General features: G+C 37.8%; 1 protein-coding gene across 1 annotated transcript in view; it reads right to left on the reverse strand.

Moving 5' to 3' along the window:
- The window catches only part of AGBL1 (AGBL carboxypeptidase 1), a 4,745,443-nt gene that overhangs the window by 4,210,325 nt on the left and 516,373 nt on the right, over positions 1-18,745 (reverse strand). The window contains exon 5 of the mRNA XM_044078361.1: positions 14,794-14,887. Within this exon, the coding sequence (XP_043934296.1) occupies positions 14,794-14,887 (94 nt within the window). The remainder of the gene's footprint in view (positions 1-14,793; positions 14,888-18,745) is intronic.

The following is an 18,745-nucleotide window of genomic DNA, read 5'->3' on the forward strand; positions in this document are numbered from 1 at the left end:
TTTTCTTGGGTGGCGAAAGCCAGGGTACCTTTTTGGCTAGGCTTGTATTGGCCCTAGGGCCAATAGCCTAGTACCTACCTATGAACCTATGAACCTATGTTGCAAAGTTTGATTGTAATTACATGTTGTAGGGCTTGATTGTAATCATGGGGCAGCAGGAGGAAGAAAAGACAACACTTCTGAAAGTGAGATTGGATGGTTTGGGTCAGGTGCAAGAGCTAGCTTGTGTGGTATGTAAAGCGATTTTCCTTGCTAAGAAAAGTGATCAGTCTAGAGTCAGATGAAAGATAGGAGCAGCCTAAGGAGTGTGCCAGTTTTCAGGGAGGCCAAGAATTCCTTTCAAAGGATCTGGGCAATTTCATTACGCCACTTATTCCCATCTTAGTAGACAGAAAACTTGGTTAGGGAAGGTTACAGAGGTCCTTAATCTCATTGACACAGATAGGGTTGAGTGGGTTACAGAGGCAGAAGCCCCTGGGGTTAAGGATTTGATTCTGGTGCTAGCAGCCTTAGGGAAGAAGGGTCCAGTTTGGTTCAATGTGAGGACCTAGGATAACTGGGTTTTGGGATTTCTATAGTTGATGGCAGTTAGTTTAGAAAAGGAGCTTCAGCAAAGTTTGTTGTTGTTGTTGTTGTTGGTCTATCTTTTTGACTAGCAGGGAGGCAAGGTGATTGCAAAGACAAAATGCCTGGCTGTGGTAAAACCAGTGCTTTTGTAAATTTAAAGCAATGGATAAGACCATGGCATGGGAATATAGATACATCAACAGATGGCTGGGCATGATGCTTGACAGATCAGGTGAGCTACTTACTATAGTATTATAGGATAGTATTATAGGTTAGTACTAGGCTAACTGCCCTTGCGAGCCATTTTAAGCCTAGCTAATTATCCCTTGTGAGAGTCAAACCCTGCACCTTGTGTTTGTAAGGCAAACATCTTAACCATTAGGCCAACCTCCCACCAAACGGACACATTTGATATGAGAGAGGAGAAAGGGAGGGTTTGTGGGGCAATTAATGCTAGCAATTTCTCTTGATCAGTATGTAGTGTCCCACATGCATGGTCACAATGTCAGGGTGATCACAAGGCATTGAAGAGTTGAAGCAAAGATTGTCTGGACATGACAGCTTCAGACTCCAACACAGTCAAAGGTTTGGGGGATGCAGTTCTTAGGGGAAGAAGGGGAGCCTGACGGTGGTAGGTGCAGGCTTGCCCTTTCAATGGTGTGGGCTGGCCAGATGGATAGACCATTTGACTATTATGACAGAAATTTTGCCTTGCCTTTTGCAGGGTTGCCCAGACAAAGGGGGTCAGGGAGAAGTTCACCAAAGATTTCCTTCAGGTATTGCAATTAAATCACAATTTTCAGGTTCTACATAGATGTGCAGCAATTTAAAATTACTGAAGGGGAGAGAGCAGGTAGTCCAGGAGTTGTTAGGTAAGGGATAGAAAACAAGGAAAACCTGAGGTCTTTTTGTGACCACTCCCTTTGAGTCTTTTAGGTTTTTTTGCCACTGGGTCTAGAACACAAAAATATACTAGGTGAGTATCACCTCATACATCATCTCTCCTTTCTGGAATGCTGCTCAATCAATGATTTCATTAATGTTCAAAACAGTGGGTTCATATGCTGCATCAGATGTAGCAGTGAGAGTTATTTGCATCCTTGGTTAGCCAAGCTCAATAACAAGAAGGTGTTTTAGCATGAAAAGTAAGCTAGAGGACTCAGTGAAGGATCTTACATTTTTGGGTTTAGAAGTTGGTAAGGAAGAGGGTGTATTTTGTTAGTTACTAGAAAAGTTAGATAAACTGCAGGATAAGATGGAAGATATGACCAGTATAATGTTTAAGGAAGAGATGGACATTTTGAGCTTACTGAAACTTCTTTGGAAAGCACAGTTTGCTGTAACTTTGTAAATAATTATATGTCATTTGTGAATATCAACATGATTCATATGCTTGTGTTACCAATATATTAGACCTGTATTTTATGTGTATATCAAACTGCTGGAACAGAAATGTCTGCAAAGTACTGAGCGTAAAGATGTATCCAGTGTACCCTATTGGAAGAGAACAGAAATGTATATACACTATTGTAGCTGTGTAAATGTATATATTTTTTAACAGCGGAAACTGGAAAATAAAAGGTGAACTTGCAAAACATGAGGAAAATAGTTTGTTTCATAACCAGATATTAAAACAGATGATTTCAATGCAGCAAGGAGACAGGATGTCTAAAACTAGGGAGCCATCTGCATTGTTTTGTAAGTGTTTTTATTGTTTTAAGTCTTCAAGCAGTTGCAAACATCTGAAGGCTATATATTTTCACAGAGAGATGCTAAATGCTAGTAGTTTCTAGCAATGGTTGTTGAGTCTGGGAACTGATGTCAGGTGACAAAAAGTGATGTCATGCTGCAAGTATCCCAGCAGTAATATTTGATATTAATTTAAGAACTCTCTGAGAGAGTGACTGCATATTTTGCATCTGTCTTTGATCTCACAACAACTTCAGCTATATAAGATCCATTCACCACACTTGCCTTGCTGTAATAGCAAGTCTATCGAGTGTAGTAATTCTTTTAGATATAGTTAGGACTATAGTAAATATTAGTTTAGATGTTTTCTGTATTTTTTTGAGACTGTCCTGCAATGTTGTTTTAAATATTTCGTTTGATTTTGAACTTTGAAGTGACTGTGATGATTTACTGAGTATTTTCTTGTTCTTTTATTATTTATTATTAAATATATTTAAACCCATCTTTGTGGCTGATATTTGTGAGACATACTTAAGCTCTGAGAGTACTTGCATTTGGTACCACTGTGCAGGCCACTCCTAACACCCTTACTCTTGGTCAGACTACCATTTGGATTAATAGTAATATTACACAGTAGGATTAGACACCCTTTGTTAAGGGCCTTAAAATAGCTGATGAGGGGTTCTGGTGACTGTGATAACTACCTTATAGTCTGGGCAGAAGGGGGCATAGCTAGCAAACCTGTACCAGCCTTTCCTAGGTGTGTGTGTGTGTGTGTGTGTGTGTGTGTGTGTGTGTGTGTGTGTGTGTGTGTGTGTGTGTGCGCATGCGTGCATGTGTGTGTGTGTGTGTGTGTGTGTGTGTGTGTGTGTGTGTGCGTGCATGCGTGCGTGTGTGTGTGTGTGTGTGTGTGTGTGTGTGTGTGTAAAAAAATCAACAAGAGTGTGCGCGTGTCAGCTACTAGGGCAGGGACACAAAGCACCGGTTGGACAGAGAGACTGTTGGAGAACTTGGCTTGGAACTCTGGCTAAGGACTCAACTCTATCTGTGCCAGTGGGGAGTCTTATTGGGGATCTGGAGAAAGAGGGAGAAACCAGCCCCAGACTGACACTGGTCTCTGTGTGCTCTTAAGGGAAATTGCACTTTATTGTGTGTGTGTGTGTACTTCTCATCTTCAGTAACAACAACCCCCCTCGCAAGTACAGCAAGTACAAAGGCCCAATAACCATCATGAAAAGTTCAAAAAAGGGGGGCCAGCACAACAATGTGGTAAATCCAAACAGTTTAGTGTCTCATACGTACATTATACAGATTAAACACATTAAGAGCATGGTTAAATATTAACCCAAACCCCAAAAAATCCAGACTGGTTTCAGCTTTATTAGCCTTTCTCAGTGTCAAACCAGAAAAGAAAAACATATAGCTATTTATACAACTTCAAAGTGATAAACAAATGTTCCCATTTGTTGCTTATAGATGTTCATTTAGTCTGGGGGGAAAAAGCCCACCCAACTTGGTTATCCACTTTTTTCTTTAGAGATTAGGATGGAATGCCACTCAGACTTATTATTTCTATCTCCATTTATCTTATCAATAACAGTGAATCTAAAAAAGCAGTATGGTGTTTTAATGTATGTTTATAAAGGGTGTTGGACTGTCGTTTGTTTCTAATATCGCTAACATGTTCAGTAATCCATAAACTTAAAGGTCTGGATGTCTGCTCAACATAAAAAGCAGAACATGAACACGAACATCTGAGCTACAATTTGCTAGAAATTTAATATCAAAAACCAAAGCAGTGTTTCTGCTTGTAAATTGTTTTGATTTTGCTACCCTTGGGCAATATGCACAATGTCCACAGGGGGTACAACCAAATTATATATCCCCTGTGATAGTGCATTGTTGGTAATTACTGGTAGAGTCCTGGTAACGTTTATAATGGCTAAAGTGTGAGCCAAGTGTTTCACCTCTCCGAAAAGAAAATGAACACTTATCCCCAAGAATCTCAGATAATTTGTGGTCCGCCAATAAGCTGTTCCAATGTCTATTGACAATATCCATAAGTGCCCCGGTATTTCTACCAAAATAAATAACTAACCTCAAATTCGATGACTCCTCAAGTTGATGTTCCCTGTAACCTAACAAGGTCTTCCTATCCTGAGTGCGTTCCCCATGTTATGAAATATTAAGTACACTTTTACTGATATCGCCCACCAAAAGATAAATCACAGTGATTTAGCTTCACAAATAACAACAATAGCCAACAGGTGTATTAACCTGAACTCTTAAGATAGTGGGAATCAGATAAATATTAAAAGTGTATACCACAAAGCACATTAACACAGTGCTATATTCCCATTGGTAAACAGGAAAATACAATACACCAGTCATTGTTTGTTGACATAACAGTATACCATCCTGCTTGAAAAATATAAAGTCTTAATGTGTCCCTTGATAGTTCGATGGAATCAATGTAGAAATTCAAAAATCTACAGTTACCTGAATAGTGGTACTAATAAAATACAAAAAAATCTGTATTCAAGTCCACTTCCCAGGCCAAAACATGTCCGCTTGCTGCATAGATATCCCAGGGTCCATATAGATGGTTTTGACTATAATATGGATCCGTCTGGTTGTCCAATCAATCCCATATGGAAATAATTCACATCAAGGGCAACAGATGACTTCAACAAATGATATATTGTTCAAATAAAGCAATGTCCAACTGAACAACCAATCCCTTAAGCAGATTATCTTAAACACTAAATGTTCCAAATAAAGGATAAACTGCAAAGTATGCCATAATAACCGCCAAGTCCAATGGCCATTGAGTCAAGCAAAACCAGCCTGATATATTTGAGTAATGCCCCTAGAGTGAATACATCTTCAAAATAATATACTGACTTCACTGTAGAATCCGGAAAGCATCACAAATACCCAAGCAACAAGAACAATAATACGTTCATACACTACGATGAGGATGGTAACCACACCTGAAGCCAACAGGGAGGGAACAGCAGAACTCAGTAATAACAATCCCCTCACAAGTACGGCAAGTGCAAAGGCCCCATAACCATAATGAAAAGTTCAAAAAAAGGGGGGCCAGCACAATAATGTGGTAAATCCAAATGGTTTAATGTCTCACAAGCACATTATACAGATTAAACACATTAAGGGCAGGGTTAAATATAAACCCAAACCTCAAAAATCCAGACCGGATTCGACTTTATTAGCCTTCCTCAGTGTCAAACCAGAAAATAAAAGCACATAGCTATTTATACAAATCCGAAATGATAGACAAATGTTCCCATTGCTTGATTATAGATGATCATTTAGTCCGGGGGGAAAAAGCCAACTTGTTAGGTTTCTGTTAGAAGCCAAAGAGGAGGGTTTCATCACTGATTCAGATCTTTATCATCTTATGGTTCAGGATCACATATTTCAATATTTGTATTTGCTTCCTAAGATTCACATGGACTTGAAAAATCCACCTGGGAGACCTATAGTGTCAGGTTGGGGTCTCTTACGGAACCTCTCTCACAATTTTTGACCAAATATCTCCTACCCCTTTTGGGATGCATTTGTGCTTGGATACAGGACACAACACAATTCCTAGGTATCATCTCTGATATGCAGTTGGAATTGGGATGGTTTCTTTGCACTTTAGATGTTACTGTCCTTTATACTAACAATCCACACTGGGCGGGCCTGTTAGCCTTACAGTACTGGTTGGAAAAGTGTGAATTATATCAGCCAGGCTTAAATACATTCTTAGTTTGTCTAGCAGAACATGTACTCACTAAAAATGTACTATATTTTCATGGCCAATGTTTTTGGCAGATGCAGGGCACAGCAATGGGGGCATCCTTTGCACCCATTTATGCTAATTTATTTATGGCATACTTGGAAGAGGAACTTATTTATGACTCTAATCACAAGATATATCTTGAGGAGATAGATATATGGAGATGGTATCTGGATGATTGTTGGATGATGTGGAAGGCTGATACTATATATTTACAGGAATTTGTTGAGTATTTAAATGAGAATAAGTGGGGTATTGAGTTTAAGGTTAATTATGATTTACAACAGATTACCTTCGTTGATGTTCTGATTACCAGGAATGCTGATAATACTTTGAATATTCAGATCTATCGTAAATATCCCGAATATAACTCATTACTTCATGACACTAGCTTCCACCCTCAACATATCATTTGGAATATCCCTAAATCACACTTCTTCCGGTCATACGGGTATATACACAAACTTATGAATATTATAGAAAAGATCTTGCTCATAGATTCAAGAGCAGGGGATATAAACATGGAAACATAATTTCTACCAGCAATTTGGCATCCACTCAGGATAGGAAGAACTTTTTAGGTTACAGGGAACATCAACTTGGGGAGTCATCGAATTTGAGGTTAGGTACGACTTTTGGTAAAAATACTGGGGCACTTATGGATATTCTCAATAGACATTGGAACAGCTTATTGGCAGACCAAAAATTATCTGAGATTCTTGGGGATAAGTGCTCATTTTCTTTTCAGAGAAGTCAAAGACTTGGCTCACACTTTAGCCATTATAAACGTTACCAGGACTCTACCAGTAATTACCAACAATGCACTATCACAGGGGATATATTATTTGGTCGTACCCCCTGCGGACATTGTACATATTGCCCAAGGGTAGAAAAATCAAAACAATTTACAAGCAGAAACACTGCGTTGGTTTTTGATATTAAATTTCTAGCAAATTGTAGCTCCGATTTGGTTATTTATCTTGCTACATGTTCATGTTCTGCTTTTTATGTTGGGCAGATATCCAGACCTTTAAGGTTATAGATTACTGAACATGTTAGCGGTATTAGACACAAAAGACAGTCCAACACCCTTTATAAACATACATTATAACACCATACTGCTTTTTTAGATTCACTGCTATTTTTAAGATAAATGGAGATAGAAATAATAAGTCTGGATGGCATTCCATCCTAAACTCTAAAGAAAAAAAAGTGGATAATCAAGTTGGGTGGGCTCCCCCCCCCCCCACCAGACTAAATGAACATTCATAATCAACCAATGGGAACATTTGTCTATCATTTTAGACTTGTATAAATAGCTATGTGTTTTTCTTTTCTGGTTTGACACTGTGGAGGGCTAATAAAGCTGAAACCGGTCTGGATTTTTTTGGGTTTGGGTTTATATTTAACCCTAGCCTTAATGTTTTTAATCTGTACAATGTGCTTATGAGACATTAAACCATTTGGATGTATCACATTGTTGTGCTGGCCCCCTTTCTTTGAACTGTACTTGTCATCTTCCCAGTGCCAGTGCGTACATCCCCCACTCTTGTCATTGGAGAGAATTGAGGCTCCTTGATTACTGGGCCAGTGCTTGAGCATCACACCACTTATATGAAAAGAAATATTCCCAGAGGTCAGATGATCTGACTGACCATTGAATTTGGTAACTTTTCCAAAGGGATCAATGATATTATTACATTATTCAGCGGCAAGGGTTATGATTTAGGCCTATTAGTTAAGACTGCTGAAGAGATTAAGCAAAATAGAGACAGTTTCCTCCCATTTTGGTGGGGGTATACCTCAGAAAAACAATATTGATGGTAAATATACCAGTAATTTCATTTTGCAGATGACAGTAGCATTAGAAATATTATTATACACAACTGGAAAATTTTCCAAGGGAACCCTGATATATACAAAGAGGTGAGTCCTTCCCCCAAATCTGTATGTAAAAAATCTAATTGCATTAAGCATTGGTTGGAGAATGCAAATACTAGGATGCCTCTGCCACTCACACATAAAAAAGGGGATATGTTTAAGTGTGTTTTTTCCAGAGCATGTAATTTTATACTTGAAGGGTTTCTCATTGTTTTTTCTCATATGGACCGAAGCCTTAAAATTAAAGCACGCCATGATTGTAACACCACTGGTTTGATTTACATTGTTGTCTGTTTATATTGTGATGCATTTTACATTGGCATGACTACCAGAAAGTTATCTTAAAGAGTTAAAGAACACTTGTATGGTATTAAGAGCAAAAATACCAACAGTATCTTATATAGACACACCTTAATATATGGTTCTTTTAAGCAAATCTATTTTGCTGTCTTAGAGCATTTACCTGTGGTTCTTAGAGAGGGAGGATTTAAGAAGCAGCTACTTAAAAAAGAAGCATTTTGGCAGAACAATACATTTCCTGGCCTAAATTATAGCATTTGTATAAAATGTTTTTATAAGTGTTTTTTAACATTATGTTATTTTTATTGAGTTATATTTATGTGCCTTGAATTCAGTGCTTTTTACCTTTTAGGTTTACTATTTGGCTTAATTAATTTAATTATTGTTTGTTGTTTCTGATTGGTCAGTTTGCATTACAAAATTGTCTTCTAGTCAGTTGTTCATTTTTCTGATGAATTTCATTATGGATGAAAGTTTTCAAATAATAAATTTCCTTTAAGAAGATTCCATTTTCCTGCAGTGCCTATCTGTGGATGTTTTCACTGTTCAGTTGTGCTATCCATCATCTGAGTGCTCTGCTTGTGTTGTTGTTCCTTTGCTAACTTGCTTGTAGGGTCAAGGCATCATCATTGAGTGAGGACATGGCCAATTGGTTTGAATTTTTTCACCATTTTAACAGAGTCCTTCTTGCAAAGTAAGTGGGAGACCTCACAAGTCTTTACTGATGTAGCATGGGAGCCAACTTTTAGGACAAGTGTTTTTTAGAACTCTGGCTTTTTATAGTGGCCAATGGAGTGGAAGAACAATATCACTTTTCTAGAACTTATGCCCACAGCGGTCTGGCAAGTGCAGTTGAGTAACAAGAAGGCAGTCTTTCACAGAAGTGCAGATGTTGTTGAAGAAAACAGCTACATCTCAGTTAGTGCAGATGTTGTTAAGGAACCTAGTTTTGCATTTTCTAAGAATTAACTTGTTTTTCAACAAAACATATTACAGGTCATTTCAACATTAGCCGACAGTCTTTCTCATCTTCAGTTATGAAGGATCCAGATGTTGGCACCAGTGTCACAGCTGAGTAGAACTTCAGTCCTAGAGATTGTTTGGGGACCTGGGTAGATGCAGGCTGGCTACTCCAACAATCTTAGGTGAAGTCCACCAGGCAGTCTCTAATTATTTGCTGACATTTAAGGACTTTGTGTTAGGATTATTGTGGGATGTATGACATTGGTCTCTGATGCTAGTGGCTAGACATTTAGTTTTTAGATGGGGTTTGGACAAGACAGTGCAAGTTCATCTATTAGCATTAAGTGTGGGGGTGAGAGTTTCAGGCATGATGAATACCATGAAGAGATGGATTATTCTGAGGCTGCTGAAGGGTTGAAAGTAAGTCTAGGTGGTAGAGACAGAGAAGAGATTTCCATTAGGAAAGCATGCTTTAAGATCACTGCTGAAGGGATTTTATGCTATTGTACATTTTCATTATGATTATGTTTTATAGACATCTCTAGTAGTCTTAATGTGTGTGCTGGCTTTTTGAGTGAATGAGACATTGGGGTAATTGAAATTTCAAAGATATACCTATTGGTCTGGTAGAGGAAAGCAAACACAGATCAGTATGGAAAAGATCGACCAGTGTTTTTTTATACAGTAATTCAGAGTTGCTGTTTCGTGGCCTGGGGTCTAGTTTTTTGGAGATTGGGGTAAGGGAAGTTAGGATGTTTGATTTCTCAAGACTCTAAAGGCAAACCTGTGTCAGCCTCTCTTTGTTAGAATGATTAGGTTAGCACTGGAGAGTCAAGGCATTGACTGGAAAGGTTATGCTATACATTATTTTAGGATAGGCAGGGTACTGGATTTAGTTGATGAAGGAAGATCAACTGAGGTTATAAAAAGGGTGGTAAGATGGGCTTCTAATGCTTTTTTTGTCATATTTAAAGTAAGGAAGTTGTATAAAAGTTGTAAATTTTGATGTCTGTTTAAAATTTATTTTCTTTTCTTCTCTTTTCTCAAAAGAAGCTGGTAGTTGTGGTGGGCCATTCATTTATTTATTGGGAGGCCCAACCAGTAGTACCGTGACCAGTTGACCATTATTTGGGGCTTGATACTGTAGTGTGGAAAGTTTATTAGCATGCACAAAGATTGTAACCGTCAGAGGAGGTAAGAGAGGTAGGTAGCAGCCATCATTGTTTAGTAATACATTTAGGGCTAATGACTCAGAAAGGTGCTGAAGTGGCAGTTACTTTCTCAGATCATTTAAGATTTGATGTTTATTAAGCAAAGGATTGTAGGGACTATTTTAATTTGGTCTGCTATAATTCTGAGATTAGTATGGAAGAATAGCAGAGAGTTTTAAAGCTACTGAGTCAGTCAAGAGGTTTATTAACCATGGAGTAGCTAGAGTTTGTTCTGTTTTGAGTTTTGAAGTGTAGGGTCATAGGATTTTGTGGATAGGTTCAGGAGTGATGGGGTGCATCTCAGTGATTTGGAGCTAGATCTTTTTAATATGCAGTTATATTAGTTTTTGCATGACATCTTATCTTAGGGTATTTTGGGAGTAGGGGCAGCTGTTTTGTGCGGTAGAAGGGGTAAACAGGCTGCGTGTGTGGAAAAAGTATGCTAATTTCTTAATGCAAAAAGTGGACCACTATTTTTTTCCTTTGTACTTTTCTAATTTGTGAGGTTTTAAAGTGAGCATTTTTCCCTCATATTTCTTTAGTAAGGAACCTGGTAGAATGTTAATGAGTCACTGGGGACACTGCTGCTGTATAACTGAGGTGAGCATTTGCCACATTCCCCACATTTGGTTGAATATTATGGCTGGATGGGCTATTTGAGTAATAAGAGGTGAGTGTTCTATCATGATGACCCAAAATGCAGTTATTGTTATCACTTTCCCTTACTGTATACATGAATTATCCTTTATAATAAACTGGTCACACAGCCTCTGATGTATGATTATTGCATTGGCTTAGGAAAGGTTTTATGATGATGAATGGAGTTTGCTTGCAGATGCATTTGTCATGGAACTCTTCCCCCTGTAAATTCAGTCAGGAAAAGGGGGTAGTGCGGTGCTTGGTTATCTAAGTTGTCTAGGGTGGAACTCTTCCCCCTCTGTAAATTCAGTCAGGAAAAGGGGGTAGTGAGGTGCTTGGTTATCTAAGTTGTCTAGGGAGGCGGTGAAGGGCATGTGGTTGTTTAGCTGAGACATGATACAGGGTTGTGATTAGTCTGGTAGGAGGATGGAGATGTGGTCATGCTAAGGGATGGGGAGTTGGCATGAGGTTATTTTAAGGTGAATAAGGTTTAGCTTAGCCTCTTTGGTGCTGTGATGAGCATACATCTATTTTATCCTGTTATGGGTCACAAAGGAATTACAGCCTATATATGAATGGGAATAAGACAGAGGCCATACCAAAACTCAGATACAGGCCTTTATTTTATAACAAACTATAGTCATGGTAAAGTATCACTCATAAGTTCTTACATCATGCTTGATACCACAAAAGAGCTTTGCACTTCCTCAACAGCATAAACTAATGAGGGAACCCAGACATCTAATGCTGATTCCAAACATGTTTGGATCTCTAAGTGCCACAATGCTTAGAAAGTAGTAGCAAGTGAATATCCACCTTAATGATAATGGCTTAGCTCACTGAAGTTAATGTGCCATTCTAGAGAAGAGTGGAGCTCCCCAAATGGTTTTCAAAAGCTTTTATACCTACATTAACACAGATGACATACAGGGAGTGCAATATATGGAGCCATCACAGCCTATCCTTACCTTTGATAACTGTTCCTTACATGTGCAGTGACAGACCTGCCATAGCCATTCCCTCTGTACACAGGGGACAACTGTACCTGCTCTCTACCAATGTATGCTGTATATCCCCATATTTACTGCATTTCAGCCATGAGTTTGTAGCAATACTGCTTCATACATGACATTTACCTTGAGATACCTGCAGTTGTACTACTGACCTAGAGGTGGCAGTGTAAGGATGTTGATCCTTGGGGAACACCAAAGGCTAAGTAATGGGCAAGGCCAGATTCAAGATGCAAAATGCAGAATAATTAGTTATATTAACGTAGAATGTTTATGAATACCATTAACTGTCGATGTGTTGTAGAGTGTCACATATGGTGCAGTGATAGAGGCATAACCTCCTGTCACAATTACGTGTACTCCATTCCCTGATGTGGCATCATACCAGATGGCAGAGCAGAATATTAGGTTTTGGGTAGTATTGCAGGACGGTGGCCATCTTTGATGTGTTACCCCAGACTTTCTGGAATTTGGCTGACAATGTAGCTGAAGGTGGAGTCAATATAGCAAATGTGAGGAAGGAGTATGAATGAGGTATGAATTATAAAGCAAATGCAACAGCATGTACTATTTTAATATCATTTGCATGACAGAACATTTTTGCCATGTACTGGAGGCTGTGAGCAGTTCATAGATGCACAACCATAAGATAATAGGAAACTTTAAACCAGTTTACTGCTCTTGTTGTTGTGTCTTTTGGCTTTTCCTGGTTAGGGGTCGCCACAGCGGAACTCCCGTCCACTAATGATTGGCAGTAGATTTTTACATGCCGAGTTGCCGGCCCTGACGCACAACCTTCAACGAAGGTATGCCCATTCACACATGTCTCCACACAGAAGACGCTCTAGCTGAGAATCGAACAGGACGTCTTACTGTGAGGCAACAATGCTTCCGCAGCACCACCACTGCAGTTTTAAACCAGTTTACTGCTCTGATAGAGCTATTTTGGTGAATCTTGGAAAAAGATATGAGTACTGTTTATTTTTGCTCCAAGTGGATGCTTAAGGCATCTTTGGTTTGAAAAGCAGAGATGCAGTACCTCAAAAACCAGGCAAAATAAGTATAATTCAAAGGATAGAGTATATATTTGTGGGATCTCACAAAATTTTAAGGCAAAACACTTAGGATTACGCTCCCTAAATAATGCCACAAATTACAGATTCAGACTTGTTATTTTTCAGAAAATATATTTAAATTCTATTATTATTTTAACTTTCTGAGTGAATGATAGCAATGTTATTTCTTATCTTCTCTTTCATTTCCCCTCTGTATTCCTGTTAGAGTTTCTTATTTTACTCTGTCATAAGTAATGCTAACATATGAATTTTGAAGGCATGTGAATTAAAAACTAAGAATGTTTGAAAAGGACATGATATGATTAAACATTAAGAGGTTCAAAGATGACAGAGAATTCCAAAGTTAAATAATGGTAGTAAATACCAGTCTTCAAGGGAGAGAAGTAACCTTAAATAAAATGATGGAAAAATAGTTTTTAAAAAGGTTTCTTCTCATTTACTCAAAGCAGATTTTATGAAACTTAAGTATTGCAGCATTTTCCCCAACTGTATTAATTCGAATGCTGCTTTGGTGGTGGTTGAACTGAGTGTTTGACAGTCTTAACGTGTTACTAGTTAACTGCATAAATGCATGGATATTTTTCATTCAATGACACTGCTAACTGGCAGTTTGCACTTACTGTCAGGGAGTGGGAGGTGATCTAGAGTTAAGAAAAGGAAAGTTTACATTTAGGAGGCAGGGGGGAAGACTTAGGATAGGGAGTGAATGGGGAGCTTAAGTTTAGGAAGCAAGATGCCTTGGGGTTAGGTTTAGGGTTCTGAAAAGATTATGTAGTTTAGTAGGATTGTGAAGTAGGAGAGATATGTAAGTTAGGAGGGTCAGGTTGGCTGGAGGTAGGAGGCTTGCGATTTTATGGCATCAAATATTTTAGTTATTTTCACTGTACTGGGGATCAATGAAGTTTTCATCAATTTATTTTTGTTTAAACAACATAAGCACTACTAAAAATGGGATGAACAACAATTGCCTTAAAGGGGTACACATTAGAAACACCACCATATAATCTATAGACATGAATGTGGAAGTGCATTTTATATACATTATTTTACTGAAATTCAGAGCAATTTTTCACAGTTGTGTAATAAACTGCATAGATAGGATGAGATATGATGTGTAAAGTAACATGACTTGAAGACATTTTGATAGATCCCAAGATCTTAAATCTAGAAAACTACAAGTGGCATGAATGCCAAACATCCCCATTCTCCTTTAAAGCTACAAGCCCCTCTAAACCCCCTTATGTATGGGCCAAGCCTATACATATCAACTCCAAGACAACCACACATTGGAGGGAAGGGAACACTCTGAGAGAATAGTAATATACTTGGTGTATGCAGGTCCAACGTTTCTGCCATTCAGTTGTCACTATTCAAGGACTCCGAGTTACAAGTCTCAATATATCAAATGGCTGTTTGACTCTGTGGAAGAAAGCTGTTATGTCTGAGCTTAATTTTAGGAAAAAGTGAAGAGTGGTGATAATTATGTTACTGCTTAATGCATTCCTTTTTTATATGAATTAAGGGTCACTCTATAAACATATTAGGCATTCAAAGATAATCTTAAGTGATTTTGCTGTGTGAATCCTTTTAAAAATTCAAATAAAACATACATGATCTTTCTGGTAACTAAACTCATCTATGTAGGCACTTACCTGATGACGCGTGTATGTTCTGCGGTAAAAGGAACTAGAAGCTTGTAAATAAGTTCAGTGGCACCATTTCTTCCCAGAATGCCACCTGCTGTTACTGTAGATACATGAAAAAGGAAATGCTGAAATTGGAAATTTATGTGACAGGAAATATAATGTTAAATTCTCAGTTTCAAACAAAACTTGATAAGCATTTGTTATGTTGATATAGATGATTCTCCATTTATATAAAACACATTTTAACTGCAGATGCATATTTGATGCATTTTTAGTCATTAATATTCCTTCACTTTTGTCAACAAATTATTTGTAATGCATTTCATAAATAATTAGTTCACTGACTATGGCTTTTGTTCTAAAATAATACAACACTATACATTGTATGCAGCTCTTTACAAACTTTCCAAAACTCCAAACAGCAGGAGAAGTCACGTGTTCTACTGAAGGACTCAGGGCATAAAAGGGTATGAACTATGCTTCCAGCAAGAGGAAAACAATAGATGGATGTTCAGTACCTGGAATAGCCTTAGAAACCTGATATTTGACACAATGGTGCTAAACATTCTGGGCACAGTACAGACTTGCTTTTTATGCTTAACACAGCTGTCAGAATTTGATAAATGTGCAGTTATGTATACAAGTGGCTTCATGCAAGGTCTTTGAAATGGATATCAAGAATGGTGTAAAGTCCAAAGATGAGAAAGCAGGCTTATGTGATTGCACTTGCTGTAGTGTACTTATAGCAAGAAGTCTGTGAATCAATACTTTATAAAAATAGATCAGCTACTTTTTGAGTTAAAGTCACCCCCTCATCACATTACCTACTGACGCTTCTCTACTGAGGCAGGCTATTTAAAAAACAGCAGCAAAATCAAAATTTATGACAGATGTGTTTTACTTAGGAATGTTCTTACAATGTTCCTCTAGTTTTATCAGAAAAGCACTCCTAAAAAAGCATCACTCTTTAATACCACTGGAGTAATTTCAATGTTTCTGAAACTGGAAACTTCATAAATGCTTAAGAAGGACAGTAGGTAGCCATCTTGTGTGAAAATGTTATTGGTAGTAAGGTTTGGACTGATTTGTGGTTTTAAATTTAAAAAACAAAAATGATGAGGTGACATAAGCTGATATTAGTAATAAAACTAGATGCAAAAGCGTATGCATACATATTCAAAGTGAAATTACATAAGGTAATCCGCTGTATCTAAAGATCAAGAAGGATTTGTAATTGAAAGAAAATCAGGGAAGCATTGGTGTCTTGCGAAAAATATTCTCAAGGCAATTAAGAGATGCATTATTCTTTTTTTTATATTAAAATAGACACTGAGCTGGACATTTTTCAATACTATACTAGAAGATGATGACCAGAAGAATATTTTTTTTATTAGAAGTCTTTATCCATTTCCAAAACTCAAAGTAACTATAAATGGGGGTATTAGAGAAAATTAAAGTTTTTGGTGAATTTTACTGAAAAGGATAGTCAGCAGAGATAATCCTAGATGCTTCCCCTTATGATCACCCCCATGCAATACCTCAAGGCTATATATGTGGTAAAAAAACACCAGCTACATGGTTCCTGATAAACAGAGTCTCATTGACCCACTCTAAAATCTGTTAAACCTCAGCTTTTCATCTGTTTTTTTTTTCACCTAAACCATTGAAAATAGCTGTGATCATTACCTTTCACAAGGGAGGACCCACCACCAATCAAGGCAACTATAGACCCTTAAGCCTTATCTGCCAAACAATGGAACATATTATTACTTCATAAACCCAGAAATTGGAAGCCTGTAGTCCCTTGACACAAATCAGTCTGGGTTAATGAAGGGTAGCGCTTGCCTGCTTAACCTGTAGGACATCTTTGAAAAAGTTCCTGAGACCACTGATCAAAACAAATTGGTATACACAACCTATCTTGACTTGACTTCCTAGGGCTAACAACAAAATACAAAGCTTGGACAAACTAAATATAAATCCCATGTTGCCAGGTGGATAGCTAACTGGCACACAGGTAGAACCTAACATGTTAGCACAGGGGGGCACAAAGAGTAAAAGGCCTGTTACTAGTGGTGTCACTGAGGCTCAGTTCTCAAACCACTCTTCTATGGTATATAGTTCTGAATTCATCATAGTTGATTTCAGGGGCCTATGGTTGATGAGGTTTTCTGATGATTGCAAACTTGCTGCCATGAAAAACTCACGTGATAACTCTCAGGTCCTACGACAAGGATTAACATGTACAACTAATTGGTGCCAAGACCCCTGTTTTAAGTTAAATAGAAATATGTGTATTATGGCATCCTTTGGGAGTGCCCAAGCTATTATCAGATAAGTTGGTGCACCTGTTATAACTGACACTATCAGAGGCCCAGTGATTACTAAGAGCATATCTTCTAAATTCAACATTATCAAACCTCTCTACTCATTCCTCATTAGGCCCATTCAGTACAATGTTCTTTTTTTCATGCACCTGTCCATACTCTTGACTCAACTTGAAAGAACCCAGTATTATTATCTTGCAAAGTAGATAAAGGGCTAGAGCTTGATTACCTACACAAAACACTTGAAAATCTTATTCCTCTATTCTGTCTATTACTGACTCATTAGCAATGATCTCTTTCTAACACATGAGGCTGATAATAATCCTATCCTGACAAAACTCCTTCCTGTTTGCAAAACTAGGAGTGTCATAAACACCCATGCAAAAGACTTCAATATTTCCTACAGATTGCTAAAAGCTGACCTGTGTCTGGTTTACAAGGCATCCTCTAACCCATTCCTGATGGATTTACTGCACGTCAGCAAGTCAGATGGCATTAGAAATACCCTGATTAGGGATCTGAACCTATTCTGCAACATCAACAGAATGATTTGGAGGGACAAGTATATTTCACAGAGGATACCTGTCCTGTGGCATAGACTCCCCATCCATGTAAAACAAAGTTCGCCCCTGCCCATTTTCAAGTGTAACTTAAACCTATAAATAGGAAACAGAAAATTTACCCCAGGACTGCCCCCATACTACTACTAATGGACAGGGACAGCTCCTAAATACTTTATCCCATGTATGGGCCCCCTCAAATTAATTATGGTATGATCCTAGTTATTCTCACTAGGGGTACTATATAATTATCAGCCATGGGATGGGTAAGGCTAATCTATAACCAAGTGAGATAGGTTATTTCAAGAACAAAAATGGACACCGGCTAGGTTTGAAATTCCCTCATGAGCAGCTATCCTAGTACTTCCCTATGAACATTTACAGTATAATAAACAGAAGCTGCTAGCAAGATAGGTACTGCAAAAAAAAAAAACTTCCATGGAATAGATTCTTTTGCTTGTTAAATAAAATGGCTCCTTCACCACGTTCAAGTGTAATCTGAATGAATGGATGGATAATGTAAATTCAACCTATTTCTCTAACTTTCCTTATCTATAGAGGTAGCATATAAAGGGAAGTTCTGTGGTAAGGCTACAAATTGGTATACCACATGAAATGTCTAGTAATAACCTATGGATTTACAAATCTATGAATTCTTCCTATAGAAGTGGCTGGAATGTTAAATAAGCCAGGATGCTGTTTGCAGATCAGCATTTAGCTTGAATATGTCTTCAACTATTGTGCATTGAAGTTCAGATATTTGTTATATACAAAAAGTGACAATTACAGTAACACAATGATAAAATTTCCATAATAAGTATCTGCTCATGTAGTGTTTTACTTTTCTTCCTTTGCCATACTGTTACTGGTAATCAATAAATGAAGCTGAATGAACAAGTATGAAATAACACAATTTCCCCACAAAAAATGTTTTCAGTTACTTTGCATCATGTTTAAACTGCCACAGAAAATGAGCACTCCATTTAGAAGTATATTAACATCTCAGAACAGTCCATTAAAACATAACACTCCTAGCTTTAAAACAACTTTCCTGAAGAGGAAAGTAATAAA

Source organism: Protopterus annectens, chromosome 7.part0 (assembly GCF_019279795.1).
Source record: "Protopterus annectens isolate FY-2018-M chromosome 7.part0, PAN1.0, whole genome shotgun sequence".
NCBI lineage: Eukaryota > Metazoa > Chordata > Ceratodontiformes > Protopteridae > Protopterus > Protopterus annectens.